Genomic DNA, 13,156 nt, shown 5'->3' with positions numbered 1-13,156 from the left:
AAGGAAAAATGCTGAGAAATTAAAAAAAATGGAAATAAAGTCTTTGTAAATAGGGAAGGGTGGAGGGCGTGAAGGGAGGGCTAGGCATGGACAAAGAATAAGAACCAAGATGCATCATGTAAAGGTACAATTCCCACTGAGAAATGTAATTGTGTTGTATACCTACAATGTACCAATAAAAGAATTTAATTTTAAAAAAGAATAGCTCTCTAACAAACTGAGTTCTAAACTTATGAATATAGATAAAGCATGCAAGTTAATATGAAATTTTAGTAGCTGTTAAATTACAGAACAGGGAACTTGAAGGAGAAAATCATAAGACTTGGTTTACTCAAATCATTTGACAACTGAATTATCCATGTTTTGGGTTACTTATAGCAAAATTAAAAATACAAAACAGATTCCTTTATCACCTAGCATACATCTAGCTGCTTCTCATCATGACTTGAGATATACAAAGACATGACTTAATTTGATTTAGTCCTGGCACAAGCGACAGGAGAAGCACCATATGGATTCAGACTCTCTCTGCCTCCCTCTTGCAGAGATGTCCCTGCACCATGAAATCAGGTCTGCTGTCTCTGTGGTGAGCAGCTGCTGCTGAGACAGATGCCAGGTGCTTGTTTGTCCCACTGACAAGTGTGTGCTTAAGTGTGTGATCCTCAATGAGGCACTCATACGCCCACATCTGCCCATGAGTTATGTGCTGGCAACAAAGCATACAACATCAATCTGACCTATATTCTGAGTACAGATGGAAGGAAGTCATTTTCTCCTACCTCACTGCTGTCCCAACAAGGAAGATGATGATATGCCATGTTTTCTTCTTCCTTGAAATATGCTAAATCTAGGCACTGTACTACCTATGTCTACATACATCAATAAATTCATGCAGTTATCACAATTCTGAAAAGGGGAAGTTAAAAATATGTCTAAGGAAGCCACAGGAATTCCCCAGGTCTTCTGAGTCTCCTTTCAATGCTCATCCATCAGACCAGTTATTTCTATGCTGTAAATATTTAAGTACCACATCTGGGTCAGTTACATTTATTGAATAAGGTTAACAAGTATCTCTTGAAAAATGAGAGCTACAGGGACTTTAAAAAAATTGTAGATTTCTGTTTCCTTTCTTTATAGTAACACATACTAGTGTGATCTTTACTTAACATGTGTAAGTCAACAAACTAACCATAGTATTTCATCAGATTAACCCCTCCCCCTGGCATCAAACCCAGGGCCTCATGCATGATAGCCCAGTGCTCTACCACTGAGCTACTTCCCCTGCCCAGTATTTCACCAAATTAATAAGAATTAAATCAGATACTATCACTAACCTCAGCCAGGTAGCTCTCCATGCTGCTGATTGAAGGCTTTGGGTTTAATGGAGGAACCGCGAAGTTTTCTCTGGGAAGAAAACTTCTTGGGAACACCAAACTATGATGAAGATTTCCAACACAAGGATATTCTAGGAGAGGTTTTGTATTAACACTGCTCAGTAAAAATGGGTTTTGTTGTTGTTCCACCAGAATTTTGTTATTGGCCTCTTGTAGCCTTCTATTAGCCCTGTAAAGACTGCAAAAAACAAATACTAAGTATCTCAAGCAAGTGTGCTCATTGAGGCAGATGGGTGAGTGTAGAGAACATTCTTGAAAACTTAGGTACAAACAGTCACATGCTTTGCAGCACAAAAAGCTACACTGTTTGCACAGAAGTTTTGATATATTGGGAAGGAACATGGTACAGTACAAAGAATTACTATTGCTTGAACAGAACATTCTGTGGCAAAAACATGGGGTGGGGAGGGTGGGGGCTTGGCAACAGACAAAGGCCTGCCCTGTTGTGCATTACTTCTTTATCACCTTAACACTGAAAATGTATCACAGCACACCTATCACAGAACAATTAAAAGTGTTCTAAAGAAGTACATATATTTGTAGTGGGATTGCTAACTAACAAGCAATTCTAACAAAGCGGGAAAGAGGGAAATGGCTGCCAGTGGTGTCTGCCTTAACAGGAAACACTGCTACCTCCTATAAGAGCTCTACTTACAAGATTCCTGAGGAAGCCACTAGAAATATTTGGATTTAAAGGATCACCATGAGAGATAATGGATAGGTTAATTAGCTTGACTGCAGAAGCCATTTCATTCTGTATAAATATATACATCTGTAATCCCAGCACTGCGGGAAGCTGAGGCAGGAGGATCACAAGTTGGAGGCAAGCCTGGGAAACTTAGTGACTGAGACTGAGACTCTGTCTCAAAATAAAAAAATAGAAAAAAGGTACTTACGTATGTGTGTGTGTGTGTGTGTGTGTGTGTGTGTATAACATACAGACATAGGAAAACATGTTGTACTCCTTACATATATACAACTCAAAAGTAAAACTGAAAAGTTAGAAGTGTTTGTATTTAGTTAACCAGTTTAGGGGTTTAAAAAACCATTTCTTAAAAGATATTTTCAAGCGGTTGCTTTCCCACCTGCATATTTGTCCCATTACCTGGCAATGAGAAAGTAATTCAGAGCAACCACCTCCAGGGAAGGAGACTGCAGGCTCAGTGATCACAAAGAACCAGGGCTGCTCCTGGCCAGACACCCCTATGGAGGCATGGCAGGTGGGCCCACCTCTTCTGTTTTCCACCTGCCTTTCACACTAGTTCACACTAGCGAGCTATACTTCTGCTCATCCCTGTGTGAATCTTTCCCTATATCACAAATATGACTTTATGTAGAATAGAAGAAACATACAGCACAGTTTGTCTCCAGGCCTCCTCTAGTGATAGATCACAGTCAAAAAAGTTATTTTATCAAGTGGCAGAATGTGCCCAGAGGAGCAGTATTAGTAGTACTTGACCTTCTGGGTTTATGTTGTAATCTTCCAAAACTAAAGTTAGTAATAATTCTACCTAAATGAATGCCAACATGTTATGTTATAACTGTCTTAAGTATAAGATGTAAAAAAATAGCTGAATGATTAGATTACCTACATAAGAATAGTAAAACCAAGGTGGACATGATGGTACACACTTGTAATCCCAGCAATCTGGAGGATGAGGCAGGAGGATCGCCATGAATTGGAGGCCAACTTGGGCTACATAGTGGGTTCAAGGCCAGCCTGGACTACAAAATGAGACCTTGTCTCAAAAAGCCAAAAAGCAGTAAAAGGGGGAAGAAATATAAACTTCTTTAGACTAACATTTTGAAGATAAGTTCATTTACTTAGTTTATTTTCCAAAATTATACTGTCTACTTCGCATTACATCCTACTAATTTCATGAACCTGTCTCTAAAAATTATGCTTGAGAGACAGATTAATGAGGTTAACTTACTTTCTATGATTCTGTTTTGACTTACTTGTTTGGTTCACTGGACAATGACTCGCTACTCTTCAATTCTAGATAGCATTGGCTATATTTTTCCAGTTCAATTTTATTAAACTTTCCTTGAGGTTTCATTTTAGAGACCTCTGCTTGGAGGTCTTCAATTATGAGTTCCGTCTGACTTCTCATGGAAGCATTATTAGTCTCTCTTAATTGCTGGAAAATTTCTTGAGATGCTGCTTGTATCTAAAGCAAATTAAAGGATATATTTAAAAATAATTATAACTCAAACGCAAAAGGTGATCAAAATATGCAGTGAATGTTTCAATTCAAAAATTGTATTACAGTAAAAAACATAATGCCATGAATCCCCTTCAAAATACTTCCCCTCCATTTGAATAACTTATCCTGTAATTCTTGCCACTTTCTGAAGCAGTTCTCGAAGTCCTCTTTCATGAATGTCTTTATAAGGTTGATTAAAAACACAGTAAATGCTGCTGCTGAGTGCCATCCAATGGAAAGGCAGGCTCAGAACAACATTATGATGTATCCTCATCTACCTTAGCCAACAGATCTGGCACTATGTGACTTCAGGCTCTTTCCCAAAGTCAAAATGACCATGAAAAGAAAACATTTTGCATCAGTTCAGGACATCAAAACAGCCATGACAGCACAACAGAGGGTGCTCATGAAAGAAGACTCCAGAAGTGCTTCAAAAAGTGGCAGAAATGATGGAACAAGTATGTTCAAAATGAGGGAGAATATTTTGAGGGGAACTCATGGCAATGTGTCTCTTTTATTGTGATAAAATTTTAAAAATATTTAAAGCATTCGCTGTATGTTTTGATCATAATTCATAGTTATTTTGTGTTTATTTCCTTTAGTTTTGAGCCAATGACTCAGAAAGGAATTTTATATATGTAAAAAAGATGCTGAAGGGCCAAGGATTTAGCTCAGTGGCACTGTTGCCTGCCTTGCAAGTGCAAGGTCCTGAGTTTGATCCCTGGTACTGCAAAAAAATAAAAGGATGCTGGAATTTATTATCAACATTAACTGCATTAGATCTGAATTATAAAAATTTTGAATCTTTTTTTTTTCTTCATGGTGCTAGGAATCCAACCCAGTGCAAGGCAAGCACTCCACCTCTGAGCTCCCATCCTTAGTCTTTTTTTTTTTTTTTTGGTACCAGGGTTTGAACTTGGGACCTTTCGTTTGTGAGGCAAGTGGCAGAACCACTGAGCTAAATCCCTGGCCCTCCCATCCTTAGTTTTGAATAATTCTTAATACTCCTGTAATCTGATCATTCAAAGATAGAAATAATTTAAAAACTCAAAGACTTAAGGTGACAATTTAATAGTACTGTATAACTGTCACACCACAAGTTTTTCTTTGCTCTTAACAGTTTTATGTCCATTAGTCTTAAAAATGAAATGACTCTCTAATAAATATCATTATTCTGAGAGATCAATTTAGTTATAATGAAACGGAAATATTTAATCGAAGATACAAGATGTCATCTTCCTCCTAGAAAATCCACAAGTCAAAAGTTATAAGGGAAGAAGAAGAAATATATACAATGTAAACATTCAAAATATAATTTTCAGTGAAATGATTTAAACACATTAAAGATAAATAAATAAATTAACCTGTGAAAATAGATTGACTTCTTTTAATTTTTCTACTAACTCCTGGCTGACTCTTTCTTCAGTCTCTTGCTTGTACTGTTCTGCTTGGCCATGTTTTACCCCATTCTCCTCTACGTGATTTCTCAGGTTAACTACTTCTTCTTCCAATTTCTTTTCATTCTTCTCTAGTGTTTCACATTTCTTTTGTAGTATATTTTTCATGGATAATAACTCCTGCTGGAGAAAATCACTTTTATCCAGATGTAGACATTTGAATGATGCAGTTTCCAGTTTTGCTGCAAGATCATCAACCTGCATGAATAAAATAATACAGGTTGGTAATGAAGGAAGTAGGCTGAAAATAGAATCAAAATTTCTGACATAGGGCCAGGTATTTAGCTCAGTGGCACAGCACCTGCCTCGAAAATGCAAGGTCCTGAGTTCACTCACTGGTACTGAGAAAAAATCTGACATAAATTCACTGTTAACAAAACATTAACCATACTAGATTCTTAGAAGATATTCCCTTGAATTACTCAGAAAATCCACACAGTTGAAACCAGAAGGAGTCACAAAAATATAGTTTACACTTATTATCTTTGTCACAAAACATGTGCCCTTGATCTTGAATTCTTTGTTTTTCTAGGAGTGTTTCATTTCTGTCCTTCTTAACATGGCTCTGAGTCAGTCACCTCTTAGTAGTACAACGAATCAATGCTACCAGAGTAAGCATTTGAAAATAAGACTTTAATTAATGACTCTGGTATGTATGGATTTTAGTTATAAGCCTTTTTCTGAATTGCAAATGTTTGATGTTAATTAGAATTACATTCTAGAATATCTCTGGATTGGACATAAGTGGAAGCAGAAAGGACCTAGAAAAGAAAGCAAACCCAAAGAGCTCCAAAAGGATGGTTAGTGGAAGAGGGGTGGCCCTCAAAGAGGCAGAGAGGAAGGGCTTTGAGGCCAGCAAAGGAAATGATACTGGTACATAATGAGAGAGGACTCCCACTGCACAGCAGGGGAAAGAAACACTGCTGAGAGATGAGCTAAAGAGAGACTTGCTGAAACCAGGATTTACTGGGTTCAAATATCTGCTTCTCATTTGTAGCCTCTCAACATGTCAAAGAATGCTAATGGTTTTGCAAAGTGACATTAATTTATAATAATGTGAAATAAAGCTAAAAGAAATGGCTTTTGGGATCAGATCAAATCCAGGGTGCTGCTGGGAACACATGGTCTGAAGATGAAGCCAAAGCCATGACTACAAAACCCTTCGGTCGGACTTCACAAAGATTTAAGGCTGTGCCTCAAATGCCCTTAAGGATTTAAGGGCATAAAAATCTTTTTATTTTTTATTTTTTTTGATCGAACTCAGGACCTTGTGCTTACGAGGCAGGCGGCAGAATCACTGAGCTAAATCTCCAGCCAAGGGCATAAAAATCTTTTAAAAAATTTTTTTCTAAGGGCATAAAAATCTTAATGGAATCACCTTAGTACAGCTTCACAGGAAGCCCAAGATGGAGAGCTTAAGTCAAAAAGATTTGTAAAAGTAGCTTCTCACAGGGCATGAATCCAATAAAATTTACAGAAAATGCAAAATTGTTAAGAAAATGTACTAGCAAAAGCACTACTCACCAGCTTGAACTAAGAGACAAAGCAGTAAACATGAAAGAGGACTTTGGATGTTGGAAGTTCTACATTTAGGAAGCAGGCTGAGAAAATCAGTCTGTTTGACTGGATTTGAGAATAGTTTTCCAGATATGACATCAGAAGAAAAAAATCGATTAACTACACTTTGTCAAAATTAAATACACTTGAAAACACACCACACCAAAAAAGTGAAAAGGTAAGCTAATGAGTGGCAAAAAATGTCTGAGAATCTTGTATCTGAGAAGGGATTTATGCCTGGGATATATAAAGGACTCATAATTTTAAAATAAAAAAAGACAACCCAATTTAAAAATGGAGAAGGAATTTAAATAGACATTTCTCCAATGAAGATGTACCACTGGCCAATCAGCTTATGAAAACACATGTGCTCAACACCATCCCCTTAGTCACCAGGAAAAGCCAAGTGAAAACCACAATGAGGAGTCACTTCACTAGAATGGGATCTTTCTTCCATCAAAAAGGACTGTGTGTGGCAAGGACGCAGAGAAACTGCAACTCTCATACAATGCTGGTGGAATGTGAAATGGCACCACCGCTTTGGAAAACAGGCTAGTACTACTACTTTCTCAAAAGGTTAAGCACAGAGTTATCACATGACTCAGCAATTCTACACATAAGCCAAGAGAAAACAGGCAAACACGAAAACTTGTACATGTATAACCATAGGAGCATTAATAACTGTCGAAATGGAAACTATTCCCAAAGTCCATCAAGTGATGAATTAAAAATCCATTAAGAGGATATTACTTAGAAGAGGAAATTAAGTACTGACACCTGCTACAACACAAATAAATCTTGAAACCATGCTAAATGAAAGAAGACAGTCTAAAAGAAGCCAGAGCACATATCCTGTGAGAACTTTGATATAAAATGTCCCAAAGAAGCAAATCTACAAAGTACATCAGTGGTTCTCTGAGGCTGAGCAGGGAAGGTGATGGCTAAAGGTTATGAGCTTTCTTTTTAGGGTGGAAGAATGTTCTAAAACGGTGGTGATGATTGCTAACTTGGTGAGTATACTAAAAGCCACCAAACTGCATACTTTAAATGTCTGAATTTCAAGGCATGTCAACAGTATTTCAATAAAGGTGTAAACCCCCCAATTCATTTGGTACACATGATTTGGGGTCATGTAATGGTGTATAGGTTGGCTTTATATCATCAGCTGGGGCTTATGACAGTAGTATGTCTTTTTAATAGAAAAGTGTACATTTTTCATTGATATCAAGTCTATAAAGTAAAAAAAAGTTAATTTCACTGCTCAACAGACTGAGAGATTTATAGTTCTCCTAAGTAGTTTTTGTTCCCAAAACTAAATAAAAATTACCTTGTGTATTAGCATGTTAATTGGGATATCCAATTCATTGGATTTTAAATCTCCATGAAAACGGAAGTCTCCATTTTCCTGCTCATTTAACTTTATTTCTGTCATTTTATAAAGTTTCTTAAATCTGCAAGAATGTACAAAGTGAAGTTTTGAAAGATTGTTTAAACAGATATTATGTTCTATGATAAAACAAGCAAATCTAGAAATTATGATCCTTTTTCATTTGTTTCCATTATTTGAAAGTATTCTGATGGAATTATAATCTTAGATGAATAATATACAGAAAATTTGTGATATATGTATTACAGGTAAAGAGCTAACATTATAACCATATATAGGGTTCTTATAATTAATATCCACTTTGGTATGTTAACATAAAAATGAACTTATGATTGTTGGGTAAAGCCCAGTAACAAAGGAGAAAAAATATACTTATATAAAATCTACTTATATAGGAATGCTTAAAAGATAAGAAAAATGCACTTTGGCACCTTGAACCCATGATGAATAAGTACAGAAAGTGTGCACAAAAATCTGAAGGTGGACTGGAAGTGTAGCTCAGTGATAGAGCATGTGTTTAGCATGTGCAAGGACATAAATTCAATCCCAGACAAAAAGGTAAAGAAAAGGAAACAAAACAAAACATTGAAGAGATCATTCAAAGTAGAAAAATAGAGGAAATAGGATCTTTGAAACCTGAGTTGGAGAGGAAAAGAAAAGAGGCAGAGTTTAGGAGAAAGGAGATCAACGGAGAAATAATGGGTAGACTAAAAGGTTGTTTTAAGAAGACATTTCAGCTTTTGCCACCACAAGGTTGACAAAATGCAAGAGATGCAAAATAATGTAAAGACAGTTAAAGGAGAGAAAAGTATTGATTAGATTCATAACAAACTCGAGTTGTCCCCAAATAAATAGAAAAGCAGCCATGTTGGGGACTTCAAGACACCGGAAAACATTCCATTTTCTTCATCTGGTGGTAGAAACAGTCTCATCAGCAAGTCATACATACATTTTGTGTGTATGAAGCATATATACAGTCACCACTTTCTATCTGTAGGTTAGCCAATAGTGGACTGAAAATACTCAGAAAAAATCTGCATCTGTGTTGAACACATACTGATGGTTTTTTTCTTGTCATTACTCCCCGAATGATATAACAATGATTTATATAACATTTATATTATATTAGGTATTGTAAGTAATCTAGAGGTGATATAAAGTGTATGGAAGAGTTGAGTAGGTTATATGGAAGCACTACACCATGATATAAAGGAGACTTGAGTGACCATCGATTTTGGTATCTGAGGGAGTTCTGGAACCAATACTCTGACTACATCAAGAGATGGCTGTACATTATTTATGTAGTATATATGTGTGAAGAAACACACATATGAACACACACACACACACTAAGCAAACAGAAGGTTAATAACATGTATACCTCATGTACACATGGAAGTACCCATGCAAAAGAAATGTAATTCTGTGATAGATTTTATAAATCAAAGAGGTACAAAGAAAATGTAAGATAAATCAAGATTAATTTTAGTATTGTTAAAGAACGAGAGAGGCTGTTTTTAGCTTTAGTAAAGTTGGTGAAATCACTTAATGAATGGTTGATAAGATCTGACAAATAAAAACCTTACCCAGTTAGCTCTTTTCGTAATTCACCATTTTTCCTCTTTTCTTCATCCAAAGTATATTTCTGATACTCTGTTAATGCAGTAAATTTCTTTAACTGTTCTTTATCACCTTCAGACTTTGAAAAAACAGCTTAAAATTATTTTTCAAAAATCTAGAAATTCAGTCTTTCTTAAAAATATGACTTCTCATGAGTTCACAAATGTTTTAATGCATTGTATAAAAATGACACCAATAAGTACAGACTTCAAAAATAATTACTTCTCTTAACATAGCTCAAATTAACTTGTACTTTCATAATCTTTTCTGAAAACTGTACTGTCAAAATTAGTTAAAAGTTTTACAAATAAATGTTGATGAAAAAATATAAAAAGAATGGTTATATTTCCATTTTAGTTTCTAAAGATACCCTAGAAGCCTTTCCATCAATAACTTAAGTTATTTCAGATTTATTTAAACTATGTTTTATCAAGACAAGTTTTGGAAAATATCTACCTGATTTCATTATATTTTTGAACCTCACTTGTCTTTGGCATGAGAAAGGTACTAATTATCTGTAATTATTCTCTCAGGAATTTATTTGCTGCCTTCTGCTTTCTTTCTTTTCTTTCTTTCTTTCTTTTTTTTTTTTTTTGCTATTAAGCATTTTTCCTTAACGTTTAAGTCTTTTTGGTAATGTACAGAAATCTAACTTTTGCATGATTCTTGTGGCTATCATCTTGTTTCTCCTGTTCCACTGGACTCTTATATTCTCTTGACACATGGTCTCATCTACAAATTTAGTTTTTTAAATCACTTCTTGCACATTACAATCTGGTTTCTCTGCTGTAATTCCAATAAAGTAATGTGAGGGTCCATCAAGGACTTTTATTTTAATAGCATTCTTATCCTGCCAACTGCTTGGCAGCCTCTGCTCACAGTGATCACACTTCTTCTCTGCTCCTCTAGCCCCACTGCTCTCCTAAAGGCAACAGCTCAGTTTTGCCCCCTTTTCATTTCAGATTCTCAGAGGCCCTTAAATCAGAACCTTCTACTCTCATTACCTCATCGCCATTTCCACCCTGACCTCTGTTCAAGGGTCATTTACACAGTTACTTCTTCCTTGCAGTTCACTTCTCATAGAAAAAAGCCTCATCAGCCATTATTTGGTATGAGTTACTTCTGAGGAGAAGCCTACACATTTCATGTTGAGTCACATTGGTGTTACTTTGAATTTAGTCATTTTCTAATCTTGGGGAGGGGGACACTCATCCTTAGAATACTGACCAGCATAATTTATCTTGTTTTCTTTTATAATGCTACTTTTTCCCTGGGGTCAGATTGTTTCCCATTGTTTTCTTTCCAATAATTTCCTGTTCTATACTGTACTATTACCAATTTTTCAACACCTGAATATATTTGTGCATGACACTTAAGGTAAGAGTATATCTCCAGGCATTTTAATTCACAGAAAACTGTTTGTCATTATATTGATGTATTTGAAAAGTATGGCAGTAAAGCAGGACTAATTTATGTGAAATCTAGAAAACATTAGTTGTCCATGTTTCTTCAGTGAAACAATAGTCAGAACACTCTGGTGCCCCTGATAATGTGTCTTAGTTTGCTTTTCTCATTGCTGAGACAATATACCCAACACCCACAAGTTAAGGGAGGAAAGGTTCATTTAGCTCACAGTTTGTAGAGGTTTCAGCTCATAGTTGGCTGGCTCCAAGGCTGGGTGGCATGGCAGAGGGACATCTCAGAGGAGAAGACAAGCAGCAGCAGCAATAAGCAACAAGTGACAAGCCTTTTTCTGTCCCTTCTATTTTATCCAGGCTACCTACCTTTGGGGTGGGTAGCACTCACACCCTTAATCTTAGCATCATGTCCTTGATCCCAGAACTATGCCAAACAAATCAGTGGGCCAATTTAGTAATCACACACCCTTAATCCCAGCATCACGCACTAGATTCAGCCACGTGAATCTGAAAAGGCCCCACCCATGAACACTGAGGCTTTGGGGGACATCTAGACACAAGCCATAAAAACATGTGTCTGTGTAACGGAGCTGCGTGGACTAAGTTGCTGTGACTTTAAGAAATCAGTTAGTGTGGGCCAGGGATTTAGCTCAGTGGTTTCACCACCTGCCTCGAAAGCACAAGGACCCAAGTTCGATCCCACGTACCAAAAAAAAAAAAGAAAGAAATCAGTTAGTGGAAGGAGCTGGCACACAGCTCCAAATCTGCATGCACGATGCATCCTGTGACCCTAATTCCTACACAGGACAGCATGAACAACAGGAGATTCTGCAGTGCTTGGTCAGCAGTTACATGGTTTTCATTATACATCAGCAAACTGTCACCAGACTTGTACATAAATCTGCTGGACTGTTATATCTTTGAGTAGCTGAAGAGCATAAATGGCTGCAAAAAATTCTGAAACTACAATGCTAGGACCGCTAGTTACTCTGTAAGAAAAACAGCCATTTCTACTTTTTTACTGACATCTTTTTCATTTTCTTATAGTCAAAGAGAAATAAATATTTCTTTGGGGAAAAAAAAGATTGTCTAATGACCTAGTATCTATTCTTGATAAGAATATAAATTAACAGTAATTTGTACTCTAAATCTCATGGAAAGGCTTTGATTCCAAGAGAAAGTCAAAATTCTAGATTACATAATTAAATTTTCTGGAATTTTAAAAGTTATTATAAAATATTAGCTAGGACTCCAAATATATAGTTATATATCAATGTCCAGAGCAGAATTATTTTCAATAAAATGTGGAAATAACTTTCAGGTCCTTCAAAGGATAATGGATAAACAAAATGTGGCATATATAAAATATCAATTTTTGACTCTCACAATCTTTCTTATTAAAATAGTACTGTCAAAGTCATTAATTGTATGCATTCAACTACCTTCTATAAAGTTAAGAGGACTTCACTACTAGCAGAGGCAGTAGTATCAATATGAGTATGACAGATATTTTTATCAATGAGATTTTTCTTAAAATATTTTGCCTAAAATATTCCTATATAAAGGCTAGCTCAGTGGTTTTGCCACCTGCTGCACAAGCACAAGGACCCGAGTTTGATCCCTGGTACCAAAAAAATAAAAATAAAATAAAATATTCCTATACACTACTAGAGAAATAAAAACTCCTTTTCATTATGACAGAGATGAAAAAGAGACTGACTTACCAAATTTGTACTTAACAGGTTTTTCTGAAGCTGTTCAATTTCCCCTTTTTGCTTTTTTACTTCACTTTTTAGCCGGAAATTTTCAAGTTTAAGCCTAACATATTTATGGGAAAATAATTATTTTCATGGGCCTACTTTTAAAAATCAGATAATTGTTGAACATTTGAAAGAATACACACAATCTTAAAAACTGGGAAAAGTAGATGATTTAGTAATTATCATTATTCTATCAGTGGTTGTGGATCATTTTTCTTCTGCCACTGTTGTCATTGAACATGGGGCCTCATATGTCAAGCCCATGCTCTTACTATTGCACTATATGCACAGCCCTAAATTAAACATTTCAAGTAACTTCATTAAAGCTAGAATTTCACACAGCTTGATGGAAATTT

At 35.9% G+C, this 13,156-nt stretch overlaps 1 protein-coding gene across 1 annotated transcript in view; it reads right to left on the bottom strand.

Moving 5' to 3' along the window:
- The window catches only part of LOC101713677 (ankyrin repeat domain-containing protein 26-like), a 63,118-nt gene that overhangs the window by 11,247 nt on the left and 38,715 nt on the right, over positions 1-13,156 (bottom strand). Inside the window, exons 11-16 of the mRNA XM_021244588.2 lie at positions 12,765-12,858; positions 9,589-9,701; positions 7,943-8,066; positions 4,966-5,256; positions 3,354-3,565; positions 1,335-1,572 (exon numbers count right to left, since the gene is read on the bottom strand). Coding sequence (XP_021100247.2) covers positions 1,335-1,572; positions 3,354-3,565; positions 4,966-5,256; positions 7,943-8,066; positions 9,589-9,701; positions 12,765-12,858 — 1,072 coding nt within the window. The remainder of the gene's footprint in view (positions 1-1,334; positions 1,573-3,353; positions 3,566-4,965; positions 5,257-7,942; positions 8,067-9,588; positions 9,702-12,764; positions 12,859-13,156) is intronic.

This window comes from Heterocephalus glaber, unplaced genomic scaffold, assembly GCF_053883595.1.
Source record: "Heterocephalus glaber isolate CG9 unplaced genomic scaffold, H.glaber_assembly_v1.0 deba00001662, whole genome shotgun sequence".
Lineage (NCBI taxonomy): Eukaryota > Metazoa > Chordata > Mammalia > Rodentia > Bathyergidae > Heterocephalus > Heterocephalus glaber.
This window is presented reverse-complemented; position numbering and strand designations above follow the sequence as displayed.